The sequence below is a fragment of the Capricornis sumatraensis genome, chromosome 2, assembly GCF_032405125.1.
Source record: "Capricornis sumatraensis isolate serow.1 chromosome 2, serow.2, whole genome shotgun sequence".
Lineage (NCBI taxonomy): Eukaryota > Metazoa > Chordata > Mammalia > Artiodactyla > Bovidae > Capricornis > Capricornis sumatraensis.
In genome coordinates this window covers 204,190,737-204,211,701 of record NC_091070.1, presented here as the reverse complement: position 1 = coordinate 204,211,701, position 20,965 = coordinate 204,190,737, and the positions used below count along the sequence as shown (strand labels likewise).

At 41.4% G+C, this 20,965-nt stretch overlaps 1 protein-coding gene across 1 annotated transcript in view; it reads left to right on the top strand.

Annotated features, from left to right (window-relative positions):
* CCDC30 (coiled-coil domain containing 30) overlaps positions 1-20,466 on the top strand; it is a 69,902-nt gene extending 49,436 nt beyond the window's left edge. The window contains exons 10-14 of the mRNA XM_068965539.1: positions 9,244-9,385; positions 14,239-14,375; positions 15,576-15,690; positions 19,879-19,946; positions 20,193-20,466. Of these exons, the coding sequence (XP_068821640.1) occupies positions 9,244-9,385; positions 14,239-14,375; positions 15,576-15,690; positions 19,879-19,946; positions 20,193-20,370 (640 nt within the window). The 3' untranslated portion in view covers positions 20,371-20,466. The remainder of the gene's footprint in view (positions 1-9,243; positions 9,386-14,238; positions 14,376-15,575; positions 15,691-19,878; positions 19,947-20,192) is intronic.
* Positions 20,467-20,965: the final 499 nt, after the last annotated feature.

Genomic DNA, 20,965 nt, shown 5'->3' with positions numbered 1-20,965 from the left:
TGAACACCCAGGACTGATCTCCTTTAGAATGGTCTGGTTGGATCTCCTTGCAGTCCAAGGGACTCTCAAGAGTCTTCTCCAACACCACAGTTCAAAAGCATCAATTCTTTGACACTCAGCTTTCTTCACAGTCCAACTCTCACATCCATACATGACCACAGGAAAAACCATAGCCTTGACTAGATGGACCTTTGTTGCCAAAGTAATGTCTCTGCTTTTTAATATGCTCTCTAGGTTAGTCATAACTTTCCTTCCAAGGGGGTAAACGTCTTTTAATTTCATGGCTGGAATCACCATCTGCAGTGATTTTGGATCCCAGAAAAATAAAGTCAGCCACTGTTTTCCACTGTTTCATCTATCTGCCATGAAGTGATGGGACCAGATGCCATGATCTTCGTTTTCTGAATGTTGAGCTTTAAGCCAACTTTTTCACTCTCCTCTTTCACTTTCATCAAGAGGCTCTTTAGTTCTTCTTCACTTTCTGCCATAAGGGTTGTGTAATCTGAATATCTGAGGTTATTGATATTTCTCCCAGCAATCTTGATTCCAGCTTGTGCTTCTTCCAGCCCACCATTTCTCATGATGTACTCTGCATAGAAGTTAAACAAGCAGGGTGATAATATACAGCCTTGACATACTCCTTTTCCTATTTGGAACCAGTCTGTTGATTCATGTCCAGTTCTAACTGTTGCTTCCTGACCTGCATACACGTCTCTCAAGAGGCAGGTCAGGTGGTCTGATATTCCCATCTCTTTCAGAATTTTCCACAGTTGATTGTGATCCACACAGTCAAAGGCTTTGGCATAGTCAATAAAGCAGAAATAGATGTTTTTCTGAAACTCTTTTGCCTTTTCGATGATCCAGCGGATATTAGCAATTTGATCTCTGGTTCCTCTGCCTTTTCTAAACCAGCCTGAACATCTGGAAGTTCATGGTTCACGTATTGCTCTTATTATATCTTCTTATTTTTAGTTTTCCTGCTTCTAGCTCTGCACCCCTCATCTCTATTGTTTCTTTAAGTTGAAGCTTCTTATTCTCTTATGTTCTCACTTCCTACGTTGATGGTAGTAATAGTGATTTGAAAACCACTGTGTGCTGTACCGTGGAAAATTCTTCAGTCATTGATATTCAGTACCTTGCTTTGATTATCATATCACTGAGAAATATAGAAACATGGAAAGGAACATGTGTGGCTCAGCTCATATTAAAATGACAAATCTAAGACTAGAACGCAGCCCTCTACTAACCTGCACAGCGCTCTTCCCACTTTGTATCTGCCGTTAGAGGGAGGGGAGGGCATCCACAGAGCCCATGGTGTCTCACAGCAGTGGGTCCAGAAAAGCCAGGCAGGAGCTCCAGGCCCTCCCTCTGTCAGGACCAAGATGCACCTTCCCGTCTTGGAAGTGCACTGACCACCTCAGAGCCAGGAATCCCAAAATGGATTCTCAGTGGAGATGTTTTACGTTCTGCTGATCGTGTAAGCATATTCCTGCTCTTTAACCAGCCTCGGGAGCACAGCCTTCTTGGGGTCTCAGTCAGATCAGATATAAATCATTAATCTCATTATTATCAATAAATAATGCTGATAGTTGTTTGCAAACTGCCATGAAACTCCAGACCTGTGATTGCAAAGCAACACTGGTTTAATTGGTATATTTCGCTCCTGGACCACTGGTCAGTGCCAAGCAACAACTTTCACAAAACAGTTCAGGCCTGACCGTAGGTCTGCTGGATTCAACCCTCTAACATAGCCCCGATTTAGTTAAGAATTACCCACTGGTCCTGTGATTGATATTTTTATGCAAAATAACTTAAAACCACTTTTGTACATATATTTTTCATTTTAAAAAATAATTTTTATAAATTCCTCGGTGTGGAATTACTAATACAAAAAAGGAGCTATGGATCTCAAAATGTATTATCAAACATTCAGAAGCATCCTACCAAAATTTTCCGCCATTATTGTGTGAGAGTAGAAATTTCACTACATCGGATTTTGCATTGGGTGCTACTTTTGTGGGAGGAGGGCTCTGATGAAATTTTTCCTAATGCTCTTTCTTTTAACTGAGGTATAATTTACATATACACAGATTTTTAAATGCACAATTTGATGAGTTTTGACAAACGCGTATGCCCACTAAGCACAACCTCAATCAAGATACAGAACATTTCCTTTATCCGTGACAGTTTGTTCCTTTTTACAGCCAGTCTATATCTCCTGCTCCCTCACCTCCTCCCAGGAATCTGCTCTTCTGATTTCTGTTTCTACTAGAATGGAATTATATTACATGTAATCTTTTGTGCCTGACTTCTTTTGCTCAGCTTATTCCATTAATTTTTATTTAGGAATAATTCCATTCCATTGTTTTTAATGATCAGTTATATTCATAAATTACTTGTTATTTTATTTTGAATTTCTCTGATGGCTAGTGAGTCTGAATAGTGTTCCATATTATTAGTCCAAAGCCTTTAGAACAGTGAATCCTAACCCTAGCTGCACATATGTGGGCTGCAACATAGATTAATTAAATCAGAATCTGTGAGGATAGGGCTTAGGGATCAATATTTTTCTAAAATCATCCCCATGTGATTCTGATGGGCACATGGGGAAACTACAGCTTTAAGAAAGAAAATGGAAGGAATTGTCAAAACTCTAGATTCATTTTTTTCTTCATTCCCCTGATCCTACTCCTGACCTTTACAAACAATGTTTAATTTTTTTTCCCATATTTTCCCAGCTACTCTTCCAGAGGAACAAATTCCTTGCCATTTTGAAATAAAAATGAAGGAAAGACCATCTGGTTTTACTTAAACATAAGCCAAAGTTGTCCTGAAATTTTAGAACATGAGTATTGTGCTGTCTTATCATGCATGCAGTTAACCAAGCCAACCATAAACTCAGAAAATGCACATGTTCTTTGGCAAGTTGGTTAGCAGAACTTCTGACCAAACTGATAGGTGTGCCAAATAGCCAGCTAGCTATTTGGGAAGGTTCTAAGCTCTCATCAGCCTCACTGAATCCATGTACTTTTCATACCATGTAGTACTACGGGAAGAAGCCTGAATATCTAGCAATAGGAGCCAGTTAGGTCAAGTATTCTGACAGAACGTGGTCCGCTGGAGAAGGGAACAGCAAACCATTTCAGTAATCTTGCCTTGAGAACCCCATGAACAGTATGAATAGGCAAAATGATAGGATACTGAAAGAGGAACTCTCCAGGTTGGTAGGTGCCCAATATGCTACTGGAGATCAGTGGAGAAATAACTCCAGAAAGAATGAAGGGATGGAGCCAAAGAAGAAACAATACCCAGCTGTGGATGTGACTGGTGATAGAAGCAAGGACTGATGCTGTAAAGAGCAATATTGCATAGGAACCTGGAATGTCAGGTCCATGAATCAAGGCAAATTGGAAGTGGTCAAACAGGAGATGGCAAGAGTGAACATCGACATTCTAGGAATCAGCAAACTAAAATGGACTGGAATGGGTGAATTTAACTCAGATGACCATTATATCTACTACTGCGGGCAGGAATCCCTTAGAAGATATGGAGTAGCCATCATGGTCAACAAAAGAGTCCAAAATGCAGTACTTGGATGCAATCTCAAAAACGACAGAATGATCTCTGTTTGTTTCCAAGGCAAACCATTCAATATCACAGCAATCCAAGCCTATGCCCCAACCAGTAACACTGAAGAAGCTGAAGTTGAACGGTTCTATGAAGGGCTACAAGTCCTCTTAGAACTAACACCCAAAAAAGATGTCCTTTTCATTATAGGGGACTGAAATGAAAAGGTAGGAAGTCAAGAAACACCTGGAGTAACAGACAAATTTGGCCTTGGAATACGGAATGAAGCAGGGCAAAGGCTAATAGAGTTTTGCCAAGAGAATGCACTGGTCATAGCAAACACCCTCTTCCAGTAACACAAGGAAGACTCTACACATGGACATCACCAGATGGTCAACACCCAAATCAGATTGCTTATATTCCTTGCAGCCAAAGATGGAGAAGCTCGATACAGTCAACAAAAACAAGACCAAGAGCTGACTGTGGCTCAGATCATGAGCTCCTTATTGCCAAATTCAGACTTAAATTGAAGAAAATAGGGAAAACCACTAGACCATTCAGGTATGATGTAAATCGAATCCCTTATGATTACACAGTGGAAGTGAGAAATAGATTTAAGGGCCTAGATCTGATAGATAGAGTGCCTGATGAACTATGGACTAAGGTTCATGACATTGTACAAGAGACAGGGATCAAGACCATCTCCACGGAAAAGAAATGCAAAAAAGCAAAATGGCTGTCTGGGGAGGCCTTACAAATAGCTGTGAAAAGAAGAGAAGTGAAAAGCCAAGGAAAAAAGGAAAGATATAAGCATCTGAATGCAGAGTTCCAAAGAATAGCAAAAAGAGATACGAAAGCCTTCCTCAGCAATCAGTGCAAAGAAATAGAGGAAAACAACAGAATGGGAAAGACTAGAGATCTCTTCAAGAAAATTAGAGATACCAAGGGAACATTTGATGCAAAGATGGGCTCGACGAAGGACAGAAATGGTATGGACCTAACAGAGGAAGAGATATTAAGAAGAGGTGGCAAGATACACAGAAGAACTGTACAAGAAAAATCTTCATGACCCAGATAATCACGATGGTGTGATCACTCACCTAGAGCCACACATCCTGGAATGTGAAGTCAAGTGGGCCTTAGAAAGCATCACTACAAACAAAGCTAGTGGAGGTGATGGAATTCCAGTTGAGCTATTCCAAATCCTGAAAGATGATGCTTTCAAGTGCTGCACTCAATATGCCAGCAAATTTGGAAAACTCAGCAGTGGCCACAGGACTGGAAGAGGTCAGTTTTCATTCCAATCCCAAAGAAAGGCAATGCCAAAGAATGCTCAAACTACCACACAATTGCACACCTGCTAGTAAAGTAATGCTCAAAATTCTTCAAGCCAGGCTTCAGCAATACGTGAACCATGAAATTCCAAATGTTCAAGCTGGTTTTAAAAAAGGCAGAGGAACCAGAGATCAAATTGCCAACATCTGCTGGATCATTGAAAAAGCAAGAGAGTTCCAGAAAAACATCTATTTCTGCTTTATTGACTATGCCAAAGCCTTTGACTGTGTGGATCACAATAAACTGTGGCAAATTCTGAAAGAGATAGGAATACCAGACCACCTAACCTGCCTCTTGAGAAACCTATGTGCAGGTCAGGAAGCAACAGTTAGAACTGGACATGGAACAACAGACTGGTTCCAAATTGGAAAAGGAGTACGTCAAGGCTGTATATTGTCACCCTGCTTATTTAACTTCTATGCAGAGTACATCATGAGAAACGCTGGGCTGGAAGAAGCACAAGCTGGAATCAAGATTGCTGGGAGAAATATCAATAACCTCAGATATGCAGATGATACCACCCTTATGGCAGAAAGTGAAGAGGAACTAAAAGGCCTCTTGATGAAAGTGAAAGAGGAGAGTGAAAAAGTTGGCTTAAAGCTCAACATTCAGAAAAAGATCATGGCATCTGGTCCCATCACTTCATGGGACATAGATGGGGAAACAGTGGAAACAGTGTCAGACTTTATTTTTGGGGGCTCCAAAATCACTGCAGATGGTGATTCCAGCCATGAAATTAAAAGACACTTACCCCTTGGAAGAAAAGTTATGACCAACCTAGATAGCATTTTGAAAAGCAGAGACATTACTTTGCCAACAAAGGTCCATCTAGTCAAGGCTATGGTTTTTCCAATGGTCATGTATAGGTGCGAGAGTTGGACTGTGAAAGAAGCTGAGCACTGAAGAATTGATGCTTTTGAAGTGTGGTGTTGGAGAAGACTCTTGAGAGTCCCTTGGACTGCAAGGAGATCCAGCCAGTCCATTCTAAAGGAGATCAGCCCTGAGTGTTCTTTGGAAGGAATGATGCTAAAGCTGAAACTCCAGTACTTTGGCCACCTGATGCGAAGAGCTGACTCATTGGAAAAGACTGATGCTAGGAGGGATTGGGGGCAGGAGGAGAAGGGGATGACAGAGGATGAGATGGCTGGATGGCATCACCGACTCAGTGGACGTGAGTTTGAGTGAAATCCGGGAGATGGTGATGGACAGGGAGGCCTGGCATGTTGCGATTCGTGGGGTCGCAAAGAGTCGTACATGACTGAGAGACTGAACTGAACTGAGGTCAAGTATTGTACATTCTCTTGATGGAATATTACACAGCTGTAAAAGATGGTGGCCATGAAGATAGAAGCCATATGGGAAAATGCTTGTGATACAATAAATGAAAAGAGCATAAAATAATTTTAACGTAGTGTTTATATAAGATACTTATAAAAAGAGTAGAAGAAAATACAAGAATATCATAAAATAGATCATATGGGAGTTGATTTTTTCCCCAAATTTTCTATAATTTATCATTGAAAATAAATAAATTTTTTAATAGTCCAAATGGCAGAATAAGAGAGACAGCAGCTGTCTGTCATGGAAGCTGCAGATGTGGGTTTTAATAGCCCAGGGTAGAATGTCTAAAAGAAATTCTAGAAATCCATGTTGCATTTCAAATGATGTGAAAACATCAGAGGAACTGTGAACAGCTGGGAAACAGGTGTACCATTAGTGTTTAAACCTCTAAAGCTATGGACTGGGGGATGCTGAAACCCAGTGATATCTTTTGAGAAACTCTTCCCAGAATAAGGGAAAATGAGAACATTTGTGAGATGAAAATATCTTCCTGTAAAGAACCCAAGTCAATCCATAGCAGTATATACATCCTGTTATATAGTGGGTGCTACAGGCGCCACAGAACTGAACAAGCCTAAGGCAGTTTTATAAACCTCAGTATCTAGAATAACTCTATTGAGTTGGTATAGCTGAGACATTGAGAACGTCTTTAGAAAGGGAGGGGGTTTCTCTCTTACCTAAAAGTGCAGGGAGCTCAATGTTTCCAGTCTAGACTCCTTTCTTATTGTCACTCCAGCATCTTTAGCACTTATCCACATCATCCAAGGCAGTTCATTATTATATCCACATTTTATCCAACAAGAAGGGAGAAAGTGGGGAAGGCAAGGGCATTCTATTTTCCTTTAAGGCACATTACTTCCACTCCAGCTACTGGCCGGAGCTTACTCACATGGCCTTATCTATCTGCCTCATCTAACTACAAAAAAACTACATTTTCTTGTAGTTCATGTTTGAGCAACCAAGTGCCAAGCTAAAACCAGGGGGTCTATAATGATAGAAGGAGAAGGTATACTTGGGACCATCCCCACAGTCAGTCACTGCCGCCCAAACTGACAAGCTGGTGACAAGAGCCAGTGTGCATGTCTCTGACCTACAGGAATTCAAACTTCTCTGCTTGGTATCTGGCCAACAGCTGAATTAATCTTCTAAGGGAAAAATATGCAAAATGATTCTTTTATTTACAATCAACAGTTAGGAGAGAGAGGGGCACTATTTTGGAAAATGGAAGAGTCTTACAAAACACACTTAATGGTAAGATAATAACTTAATCAGAGCAGAAGACTCTCTTGGAGTCGCTAAATTACCATCTAAATAAGTCTCCTTTGCTCTTCCCCTGCCATCTGGCTCCTAATTCTCAAAAAAAGTGTTGTTCGCTCAGTTGTGTCCGACTCTTTGCAATCCCATGGACTGTAGCCCGCCAGGCTCCTCTGTCCATGGAATTCCCCAAGCAAGAATACTGGAGTGGGTAGCCATTCCCTTCTCCAGGGGATCTTCCCAACCCAGGGATTGAACCTGGGTCTCCAACATTGCAAGCAGATTTTTTTTACCATCTGAGCCACCAGGGAATCCCTTATAATAGGTTATAAAGATGTAATTCACATACTGTACAATTCACTCACTGAAAGTGTACAGTTCAGAGGCTTTTAGTTGTAATCCGTCACTGCAATCGATTTTAGAACATTCAATTACCTAAAGAAATCCTTTGGGTATGCCCTCCATTCCTGGTTTCCCTCCTTACTCCCAGCCCCAGGCAACCACTCATGTACTTTCTTTCACTCTGTATTTGTCCCTTCTGGACATTTCATACCAATGGAATTGTATAATATGCGGTCCTTTGTGACTGGCTTCATTCTCCTCGCATAGTGCCTTCAAAGTTTGTTCATGCTGTAGCATGTATCTGTACTTCATTCCTTTTTATAGCTATATAATGTTCCATTATACAGATACTCCATTGTGTTTATTTATCAGTTAATGGAAATGTAGGTTGTCTTCACCTTTTGACTGTTACGAATAGTGCTACTATGAACATTCATGTACAAGTTTTTGTGTGGGTGTACGTTTTCATTTCTCCTAGTTATATACCTAGGAATGGAATTGCTAGGTCATGTGGTTCTCTATGTTTAACCATTTGAGAAACTGCTAGGCTTTTTCCATTTGGCAGTCCAACCAGCAGTATATGAGTATTCCAATTTCTCCACATCCTTGCCAGTCCTTTTAAAAATACATGTATGTATTTATGTATTTGGCTGTACCGGGTCTTGGTTGCATCGTGCGGGGTCTTAGATCTTTGTTGCAGTGTGCAGACTCTTGGTTGCATGTGGTATGTGGGAGCTAGTTCCCTGACCAGGGACCCAACCTGGAGCCCCTACACAGCAGACCACTGGGCCACCGGCGAAGTCCTGCCAGTACTTCATTACCTTTTCTTTTTTATTTTAGCCATTCTCCTGTGTGAAGAGGTACCTCACTGTATTTTTATTTGCATTTTCTTTATACTAATAATGTTGAACATCTTTTTATGTATTTATTGGTGGTAAGTTAAATTTATGTCAGAGTCAGAATAAAAGTCTTGAGCAGAGATCTAGGCAGAACTGGCATTTAGAAGTCTGAAGTCAAGAGTGAAAGCAAACCCAGTTATCTGGAAAATCGACAAGACAGAGTGGTTTCTATCGCTGTTCAAGGGTATAGCCCAGAACCAGAGAATTTTAAAGTAATGACTAGCTCAGTGGCATAGGATTCAAAATTTTTAGATGTCAGGGATTAGAAGTCAAGGAGTTTCCTGTGTTGGGGAAGACTGAATCTGGTGTCATGGGGGTGGCTCTACTTGGTCCATTTCCCCCACTTGGGTGAGAAGTCCTATTGATGTGAGGCAGGACAAGTCTTCATCTCTGGGACCCACCCTGACAAAGCAAGAAGAGGAACCCCAAGAAAGGTGCTAATCGAGGAGGCAAAGTAAATTTTCACTGTGCTCAGGTGCGCCTATATTTATATTTACTTTTGTAGAAACTATCATCAGAAACATCAGTACTACAAAGTCAAGCTGCACACAATCAAGGATCGTTTAGTTGATGAAGTAGAACTCCGAGATGAGAAAATCAAACAACTTGAAAATGAGGTTGGAGCCCTGCGGCAGCAAATAGAGAAGGTGAGGGGGAAGGTGGAGTGCTCACTGGTCCTGCTGGTGTTGGGCATCTGGAGGAAGCCCACTTGATTGTTAATGTGTTTGTGGCCTCTTCATAGCCCAGGTTTGTATTTCTTTTCTTTGCACGCTTTTTCAGTTTGAGTAATTGTTTAAGCCCTGCCCCAAATTATGTAAGACTCATAATGATGCTAGGTCAAACTGGACACTGAAAATACTCTGCACTGCTGCTTAGGGCTAGCATCTTGCCTTCAAATGAAAGTGCCTTTTTTTTTTTTAATCTATATATATATGCTGCTGCTAAGTCGCTTCAGTTGTGTCCGACTCTGTGCGACCCCATAGACGGCAGCCCACCAGGCTCCCCCGTCCCTGGGATTCTCCAGGCAAGAACACTGGAGTGGGTTGCCATTTCCTTCTCCAACACATGAAAGTGAAAAGTGAAAGTGAAGTTGCTCAGTTGTGTCTGACTCTTAGCGACCCCATGGACTACAGCCCACCAGGCTCCTCCATCCATGGGATTTTCCAGGCAAGAGTACTGGAGTGGGGTGCCATTGCCATATATATTTTTTTTAATTAAAATTTTTAAAATTTATTTTTAATGGGAGGATAATTGCTTTTGCAATATTGTGTTGGTTTCTGCCCTACATCAACGTGAATCAGTCATAGGTGTATATATATGCTCCCTCTCTGTTGAACCTCCTCCCACCTCCCACTTGATCCCACCCCTCTAGGTTGTCACAGAGCACTGGTTGAGTTCCCTGCCTCATCCGGGAAATTCCCACTGGCTATCTGTTTTAAATATGGTAGTGTATATATTAATCACCCTTTAGCTGAGACTTCCAAACCAGCCTCCACAACTCATTCCTGCTTTATGCAGCCCTCATTTTGCCTCACATTTCTGTCCATTTTAAATGGCAATGAAAACAGGTGACCCCTATCCTTCTATCTGACTAGCACCTTCAGGCTGTTTTCTAAATCTCTCTGGTTTCTTTGTCTTGTCGCCCCTGTGACTTTCGGGTGTTGGCAGAAAGTAAATGGAACAGATGAATGGGACCCAATGCAGAATGGCCTTGAGAGCAATAAACTACATCGATTCAAAAGGGAGAGCAACTGATTTGGCCAGAAATGTTTCCCTTCTAGAGATTCCTAACCCATTTCAGAATTTCAAAAACATTGTCCTCAGTCCTAAATTACTCCTTTCTACACCCACCAGATTTTTATCATATCACCACTATGTGCCAAGGATACCAAAACAATTGATGTAAATTCAGTCATTCCATGGGCTATTACAGGACTCCACAAGAAGAATCCCTTGAGACTGTAATAAAACGTGAGGATTATAAGAGATGGGTCACCAATGTTGTGTTTTTTTAAAATCCTCCTGTTACTTTAAACTGTAGTGAGAATGGAAAACAAGTTAGATTTTGCAGTACCCTCCTACTTTGGCACTAACTCACCAAACTTCTGAAGACTCAGATCCAGGTTAGGAAGGCAACAGAGAAAGTATAACAGAAGAAAGTAGCAGCTCTTGTTCACGGGCCCACCAGAAATACCACCAGCCTATTCTGCACTACCCACTCTTCCTGGTGGTGCCTGCCTTCCACTTCCAAGCTTACATGGCAAAACTAGCCTCTTGATTTCAGCAGGCATGTTTCCTGACTGTACTGTGTTGAAGAGTATACCCCCCAAATTCATGGGCACCCAGAACCCAAGAATGTGACCTAATTTGGAAGTTTGCAGGTATAAACAGTCAAGATGAGGTCATACTAGATTAGCGTGAACCCCAAATCCAATATGACTAGTATCATTATACAAAGAGGAAAAGACGTACACGGGGAGAAAGGCCATGTGATGATGGGGCACAGATTGGGGCAATGACGCCACAAGCCAAGGAGCCCTAAGGATCGGCAGCATTTGTCACTTAGGAGGGAGACTTGGGACAGGCTCTTCCCTCAGTGCCCCCAGAGCCAACTGTGTCAACAACTTAATTTTAGACTTGTAGGAATTAAAACAACAAATTCCTGTTGTTTAAAGCTGCCCAGTTTGTGGTAATCTGTTACAGCAGCCCTGGGGAACCAGAACATCTACCCAAAGAGTCACAGGTCTCCATGAAATTTACTGGAGGCTGCAAGTAACCAGAGGCGAGGAAAGAGTGGTTGGGGTTGGCCTTGGACAGGCTTGGATGCAAAGGCTAGCCCTGCTACTTAATAGTTCTGTGCCCTTCCCTGAGTCCCTTTGCATCATTTTCTTGTGAAAATGTGAATCAATCCCTACCTCAAAAGGCTTCTGTGAGGATTAAAATACAAAATGCCTACAGTGGGACCTCCTGGCACATACAAATCTTCATCAATGATGCTTTCTTCTTCGTGTAAAGTCTCTTGGTGGTGGTGGCTTAGTTGCTAAGTCGTGTCCAGCCTTTGTGACCCCATGGACTATAGCCCATCAGCCCTCTGTCCATGGAATTTTTTCCAGGAAAGAATGCTGGAGTGGGTTGCCATTCCCTTCTCCAGGGAATCTTCCCAGCCCAGGAATCAAACCCCGGACTCCTGCATTGCAGGCAGATTCTTTACTGACTGAGGTATGATAAAATCTCTTAGAAGCATGTTAATCAGTAGATGTACCACAGAGGTACTAAACCTAGAGCTCTTGATTTTACTTATTTTAGGGCCTGTGAACCAGAGCCCCACACATACACATCCTGGACTCACTTTCTAAGCACAAAATCTCCAGAAAATAATGCCACTTTGGGGGGGTTTCATTCCTTCAGCCTTCTCTTATTCAGTGAGCCAGGTGAGAGCTCTGACTGTGACCACCCAAACCAGGTTTCCACAAATATTTTACCCTATTATTACAGCAGGTGTCCTGATTCCAAAAAATACAGTATTTCCGATGGACAGGGTGTCAGTAGCCAGCCCCACTCCATTTCCTTTCTAATCCAGTTATAACTGCAGAGATTATTGTTTGTCGGGTGGCTGCTTCTACTCTCAGTCCTTACCATAAATGTATTTAAACAGTAACAGGTGAGACTGCTGTTAGACACTGAAGGGTCCTGGATGAAGGACTTTAAAATATGGAAGAGCTCCAAAACATGTTGTAATCTCCTTCCTTACAATTCCTTAATAATAGACAAATAGATGGACAGCCTCCCTTCTTCCCTCCCTCCCTTCTTTCCTCTCTCTTTTCTTCCTTCCCCTCTATTTTGAATTACAATTGATATAATACTATGTTTACACCATTGTTACATTATTTATACAGCATAATGATTCAATATTTGTATATATGTCCACCCCAATACGGAGAAGGCAATGGCAACCCACTCCAGTACTCTTGCCTGGAAAATCCCGTGGACGAAGGAGCCTGGTAGGCTGCAGTCCATGGGGTCGCTAAGAGTCGGCACGACTGAGTGACTTCACTTTCACTTTTCACTTTAATGCACTGGGGAAGGAAATGGCAACCCACTCCAGTGTTCTTGCCTGGAGAATCCCAGGGATGGCAGAGCCTGGTGGGCTGCCATCTATGCGGTCGCACAGAGTTGGACACGACTGAAGCGACTTAGCAGCAGCAGCAGCAGCCACCGCAATAAGTCTAATTAACAGCCATCACCACCTATAGTTACAAATGTTTTTTCTTGCAATGAGAACTTTTAAGATCTCCTGTCTTAGCAGCTTTGTCATATGCAATACAGTATTACTAGCTATAGTCACACGCTGTACGTTACATCCTCATAGCTTATTAATAACTGGAAGTCTATACCTTTGACTACCTTCCCCCGCTTTGCACCCCCCTCCACCTCTTGTTGTTCAGTGGCTCAGTCATGTCTGATTCTTTGCCACCCCATGGACTTCACTTCTGGCAGCCAACAATCCAGTCTGTTCTCTGTATCTGAGTCTGGTTTTTTGTTGTTGTTTGAGTTTTTTTAGATACCACATATGTGGACAGTCTTTTCTGAATGATCTATATTATTAAGAGTACCTTATTAAAAGAAAGAAAGTTGCCCCTCCTAACAGTGTGATTCACCCATCTGCCAGAGGTCCTTACTCTCCTCCCACTCGCATTCATGCCCATCCCACGAAGGAAGGTGGGAACAAGCACAAACAGGAGAAGGCACTTACCTGTTACCACTAACAGGTCCTTGGTGAAGGGAGAAGGGCAGTTCTACACTTGGGAGCTTCTGAACGCCTCACCAACTGTGATATTTACTAATATCTGCTGACTCAATGTAAGGATGTTAGTGTTTTTTCACAAAATATAAGCCTGTATTGTTTTAGCTATAACTTCACTGGCTATTGCTTTCAGGGAAGATGCTGGTAGAAAATGAAACATGTCAAGCTAGAAATCATTTCCACATCATCAGTGCAAGAGTACTCTCAATACCCGGCTGACATGCCAAGCAACTGAAACCCTGACGCTGGTTTTCAGGTGCGGTGGCTAGATTCCCGTCTTCCTTCACCTTAAAAAGACTGTAACTACAAAGCAGATGGAAATGTGTTATATGGAAATCTTTCTCGATATGGAGCTTCAGAGAATTTTGTTGTATTTGTTAGTGACTTGATACCTATAGAATTAGAATACAGATGAGAGCATTTGGACCTTATTGGAAGTTGAGTGTTCAGACATTAAAAAATATTAACCCAAAGGAATGAATAAATGTCAAAACAAACACATAGCATAAAATAACCAAGATAAATAGGGGAATGATCTAGCTGGCAATGTCAGCAAACAGGTAAAGACAGACTAAGAAGACAGGAGAAAAAGATGTTTGCAAGACAATTTGCTGTTGAGTTTAAAAACAGGCTGATGCTCTTATATGGGTAATTCTTTCTCCTGCTGGGGTAATTATGAGGACTTTTTATCCCTAGGAGAAGGCATTCCAGCACCAGATCGCCACCCAAAATGACACCCTGCTCCTGGAAAAAAGGAAACTTCTGGAGCAGGTCACAGAACAAGAATTATTGATTGACAGCAACAAATGGAGAATGTCTTCTGTCCAAAACAGGTAGGTGCCTGCCCCAGTGGCCTGTGAGCTCCACAAAGAGGATATTTCTCCCTCCACAAAGATGTCATTCCAGAGGTGGTCCTTTGAGTTTGCAGACTTGTCCCATAACTGTTTCTCTGCCATTCGGCTGTTTTTAGCAGTTCATACAAGTGGCAGAAGTTGTGAAATTAAAGAGAAAAGTATCATGGAGAAGGTGAGCTGGGCATTCAGACAGGCTCTTTCATGGCAGGATTGCCTCCCAAGGACCCAGCTGTGTTCATCCTGGTCCATCCCATTGTATGTGTGCTGACACTCATGTTTATGTTTTGGCATCTATGGAATCAAGGTAGACTGAGAGAGAATAAGGCTGGCATCTCAGCTCTATGACTTTCTGGTTTTATCTTTTTACATAAGTTACTTTCCCCATTCTGAGCCTCAGTTTCCTTACCTGCAAAATAGACTTCATAACAGGATCTATTTCATGGGCTCATTGTGAGGATTAAAGAAGCTAAAACATGAAAAGTTTTCAGTGTTTACTGTATAGAAGGGCTTCCCAGGCGGCACTAGTGGTAAAGAACTCATCTGCCAATGCAGGAGATATAAGAGATGCTGGTTCGATCCCTGGCTTGGGAAGATCCCCTGGAGGAGGGCATGACAACCCACTCCAGTATTCTTGTCTGGAGAATCCCATAGACAGAGAAGCCTGGAGGGCTATGGTCCATAGGACTGCAAAGAGTTGCACACGACTGAAGCGACTTAGCATGCATGTGCTGTATAGATAATTCGCAGTGCCTACATACACGGTAAGTACTTGGTAAAATGGCTGCTGCTGCTACTGTTGTTTTTGCTTCTTCTACTGAAACAAAAACATAGAGTGACTGAGATCAGAACCAGATGCAGGCTGTGTGGCTACAATGTTAGAAGGTGTGCAGAGTCCCACCCCTAAATGGGATCACATCATTTCTTAGGTTTCTCAAGGGCTGGAACTCTGCCTTTCGTATTCTTGCATAGAGTGTTTCTCTGTTCTCTATTTAATGACTGTGTATAAGCCAGAAGCTTACTCATTTTCACTTGGTTTTGGAATATGGTGGGAATTATTCTGGCAAAGTTGGTTCTAAAGTCTGGCAGTGGACTAAGACCCAGAGCTAGTGGGAAGTGGAAGAGAATTTTTTGGATGATCCAGAAATGTTAAGTTACACCTCTGATCTATGCCATTCTTAGAGTACTTTTCCTGGATGAAGAAAATAAGCAGCTACAGAGAAACTGTCTCCGGCTCACACAGGAGACTGGTCTCCTAGAGCATATCATAAAGAGCATCCAGATCCACAGAGGGGAGGTAAGGCTGCTGTCTTCTCTCTTCTCTTCACCTTCTGCATGAAGCTGTAGCCTGAAATTGGCCTTGGTGGACTATGGCAGAAGCTCACTGGCTGCACACCCAGGGAGGAGACCCTGAAACAGCTCTTGGCCAACTTGCTTTTCACTGGGTCAGTTTTTGTTTGACAGGCTCCTCTGATGTGATCCCAAAACACTTTGTGTATGCCTCCCAGCTTCTTCCTTAACACACTGTACTGTCATCGCCTTTTCACTTCTGTCCTCATCTCAGCAGTGACATCCTGGAGGATAAGGGTTACATCTCATGTGTCGTTGTTTCTATGAACAGGTGCTCCGTAGATATTTGAGAATGAAAGTATGTTAAATGTCCTCACACAGATGCTCCTTCTCAGCTACCCTGTTTGCCTTGTATTATTCTATCCCCATTTTGAGAGATGAGCCCATCGGAGGCTCAGAAAGGTAAAGTGAACCTAGTCTGGTCTGGCAAGGAGAAATGCAGTTTTGTTACAAAAGTCCCAGCAGGCAAGTAGCGAAGTCCAGAGAGATGGAGCAAATGGTCTACATTCAGATGAGATCCAGGGTCTGGCTGCTGAGCAAGTCAGCCAGAGGGACTTCAGTAAGCAGAGCTGTATTCTGAATCCAGGATGGAGCCTGCTTGCTTTCTTCCCTGGCTGATATCATCTGCTAGGCCTTTCTTCCCAGGATACTTCACAGTAGATCCTGCTTATTGGATTAGGGCCCGTGGAAAGACATATCTCATCTCCCCTCTCCCATCTTCCCAGCCTTTGTCTTATAAGTCCTGTGGTTCTTAGTCTATAGCCGAAGAGGTCTTTAGAAAATACATGTGGTCTGAGCAGATGACTGAATGCTGTGCAAGAACTTTCTGCAGTCTTCAGGGTAAAACTCCCAGTTTCTGACATGGTCTTTATATGCTCTGTGACCATGTCTCTGGTCTGTTTTGGTCTATATCTTTCTAAGAAAGAATATTCGGTTTTTAAAGTCATGGCGGACTTCCCTGGTGGCACAGTGGATAAAATCTGCCTGCCAGTGCAGGGGACCCAGGTTCAATCCCTGGTCCAGGAAGATTCCATATGCCTTGGAGCAACTTAAGCCCATGCGCCACAACTAAGCCTCTGCTCTAGAGGCCAAGAGCTGCAACTACTGAAGCCTAGAGCCTGTTCTCCACAACAAGAGAAGCCACTGCAGTGAGAAGCCCATTCACTACAATGAAAAGTAGCCCTCGCTTGCCACAGCTAGAGAAAGCCTGCACAAAAACCAGTGAAGACCCAGTGCAGCCAAAAGTAAACAAATAAATAAATGAAAATTTAAAAGGTCATGGAGCTCAAAACAGGTAACCTTTTTTATGCTATAAAGGGATAGAAAATGTTTACCAGAGTATTAAGTAAAAGCTAACATAGGTAAATATAATGGAATGATTACATCAGCTAATATGAGGTTATTCATGTAGAAAAGTAGATATAAAAAGCAGGCTAGCAGTTATATGTAAGTTTTTTCTATATTTTCCAAGTCTCCTATTAATGTGTTTTCATAATTTTAAAAAAGAAAATAAAAGCAGGCTAGCAGTGAAAAGCACTAATACAGAAAGTCTGGCATTTATTTATTATTTTAAAAATCATTTTATTTATTGAGGTAACATTGGTTTCTTCCCTCGTATCTCAGTTGGTGATGAATCTGTCTACAATGCAGGATATCTAGGTTCAATTCCTCAGTCAGGAAGATCTGGAGAAGGCAAGGGCAACTCACTATGGTATTCTTGCCTGGAGATTCCATGCACAGAGGAGCCTGGCAGACTACAGCCCATGGGGTTGCAAGAGTTGGACATGACTTAGCAACTAAACTTACCTACCCTAACACTGGTTTATAACATTATATAGGTTTCATGTATATAACAATTATACTTTGACAGCTGTGTACACGACAGCATGCTCACCACCAAAAATGTATAGTTTCTCTTCATCACCATCAGCAGAACACGTATGCCCGTTTCACCCTCAGCCACTCTCCCCTCTGGCGACCGCTACTCTGTTCTCTGTATCTATCTGTTTACTTTTGTTTGCTTATTATTCCACATATGAGTTAAATGAATTAAGGTAGGTTTAGTCACCAAGTCATGTTCTACTCTCGAGACCCCATGGACTGTAGCCTGCCAGGCTTCTCTGTCCATGGGATTTTCCAGGCAAGAGTACTAAAGTGGGTGGCCATTTCCTTCTCCAGGGGATTTTCCTGACCCAGGAGTTGAACCCAGGTCTCCTGCATTGCAGGCAGATTCTTTAACAACTGAGCTGTGAGGGAAGAAACCAAATGAGTTAAACCATATGGTATTTGTCTTTCTCTCTTATTTGACTTAGCATAATACCTTGTTGTCCACCCACATTGTTACAAATGGCAAGATTTCATCTTTATATTTATAGTCTTCTTTATCCACCATTCATGCATTGAAGGGCACTTAGGGTGTTTCCATATCTTGACTGTTGTAAATAATGCCATAGCTTAAAAAAAAAACTTTATTAATATGTATATAGGCTACACTGGGTCTTCATTACTGTGCAAGGGCTTTCTCTAGTTGCAGTGAGTGGGGGCTACTCTCGAGTCATGATGCACAGACTTCTTATTGCAGTGGCTTCTCTTGCTGAAGAGAAGGGGCTCCAGAGTGTGGGCTTCAGGAGTTGTGGCACATGAGCTCAGTAGCCATGGTGCACAGGCTCAGCTGCCCTACAGCATATAGAATCTTCCCTGAACAGGGATTGAATCTGTGTCCTCTGCATTAGCAGCAGATTCTTAACCACTGGACCACCAGGGAAGTCCACGTATACTTTTCAAATTACTGTTGTCAAATTCTTCAGAGAAATACCCAGAAGTGGGACTGGAACATGTGGTAGCTCTTAATTTTTTCAGGACTCTCCATACTCTTTTCCACGGTGGCTGCACCAATTTACAATCCCACCAACAGTCTATGAGGGTTTGCTTTTCTCCACATCCTTGCCAGCACTTGTTATTTCTTGCCTTTTTGATAACAGCCATTTTAATGGGCATGAGGTAGTATCTCATTGTGGTTTTGATTTGCATTTCCCTAGTAATTAAGTGTTGTTCAACATCTTTTCATGTGCCTGTTGGCTATCTGTATGTCTTCCTGGGGAAAAATGTTTATTTAGCTTTTCTGCCCATTTTTTAAATCCAGTTGTTTGGTTTTTTGTTGTTAAAAGGATGAGATGTATAACTGTCAAATATTCCATAGATATTAGGGATTTTATCCCCCCAATTTTGATGATATAAATGACATATAACATTTAAGTTTAAAGTATACAATATAATGATTTATTATATGTATTTATTACAAAATGATCACCACTGTAAGATTAGTTAACATCCATCATCTCATATAGGTACAATTTTTTTTTCCTCATGACGAGAACTTTTAAGTTCTACTCTCTTAACAACTTTCAATATATACAATGCAGTACTGTAGTCATCATGTCTTACATTACATCCCAAGAACTTATTTCTCTTACAAGAGGAAGTTCATACCACTGATCACATTCACCTAATTCCCCCATCCCTGACAACCACAAATCTGGTCTCTATTTCAAGATGGTTGGGTTTTTTTTTTAAACTCCAAGCATATGTAAGATCATACAGTATTTGTCTTTCTGACTTATTTTACTCAGCATGATGACCTCAAGGTCCATTCATGTTGTCACAAATAGCAGGATTTCCTCATTAAAAAATTTTCATTTTGCTGAATAGTATTATATTGTACACATATTCTTTATCCATGTGTCCATCATGGAAACCTAAGTTGTCCATATTTTGGCTGTTATAAATAAAGCTCCTCTAAACATAGAATATAGGTATCTCTTTGGGACAGTGATTTCACTTCTGCCAGGTACATACCCAGAAGTGAGACAGCTGGATTGTATGATAGTTCTCTCTTTTTTTAGGAGCCTCCATACTGTCTTCCACAGGGGCTGTACCAATTTACATTCCCACCAACAGTGCAGAAGCGTTCCCTCTTTTCCGTATCTTCTCCAGCATTTGTTATCTCTTATCTTTTTGGTGATAGCTCGTCTCATAGGTATGAAGGGATTACACTTTTAACCAAAAATATGTATAAAAAATACATATCACCAATGTGGTCTATGATTATAATTTAATACTCATCCTTTCTTTTAAGGAAACAACAGTTTGTGACATCCCTGAATCTGAAGTATTGAATAAAATCATGTATTTACCAAACTCCAGGTTAGTAAAATCAAGACCATCATTTGCATGCCTGGGTATCACGGCTGCCTAGCTAGTTCTAGTTGCTGGCCTGAGAAAGCATAGTATTTAGAGGTAATTTTCTCTATATTTAGTATCTAAATCTTCTTGTAACTCCTTCTCCCCTTGCTACCACTTCACCTTCACACTTGACAGACTCCTGACTTAATCCAGACTTAAGGTAGAAAGAGTCCATTTTATGTGGTCCTCACATAAGGCCCTTCTTAGTTTTTCAGGAGCAGGTTTGGTAGAGTCAGCTGGAAGTCTTCAAGAGACTGGAGAACAGAGGTTAGAAGAAACAGTGGCAAACCCCAAGTCCCTCGAGTCCCTTTCGTGTTCACAGAATTCTGAAGCTGGAAACATAAACAGGGCTTCCCCGAAAGAAACACATCTCATTCAAGAATAAGAGGAAGTCAGATCTAGAAAATCACTGGTGTCTAAAATAGACTGATCAAAGCTGCTAACCTGAAGCCTGGGCATGAAGGTGCAACATGACGTGGAGAAGAGTTCGGGCAGATCCTCACTGGACGTCAACCAGGAATCTTCAAAACTGTTGACAAATTCATTAAACCTGTTCTAAAATGGATTTCTCAAGGTTTTTTTTGGTATCCTCAAACACCTTGTATTGATCAATGTCATGACATAAATTCAGTGGTTTAATAAGGCTGTTGTTCAGCAGAGCACATATATGGCTAATTCAGTATTCTACCCATTCTTATTATCATGGGTATTATTTTTTAATTTAAAAGAAAAAACAATTTAATTCAGTATTCTACCTATTCTTATTATCATGGGTATTATTTTTTAATTAAAAAAAAAACAATGTAATCACCTTAAAGCAAATATTTGCAAAAGAAAAAAACCTATAAGGCCCACATTTTTAACACAACTACTTTCATTTATCCTTTTCTGGTTCTTATTCAAATGTATATACTTTAAATGATTATACTGTATATTCATTTTCATAGTCTGATTTTAAATTTAATATATCATAAAACATT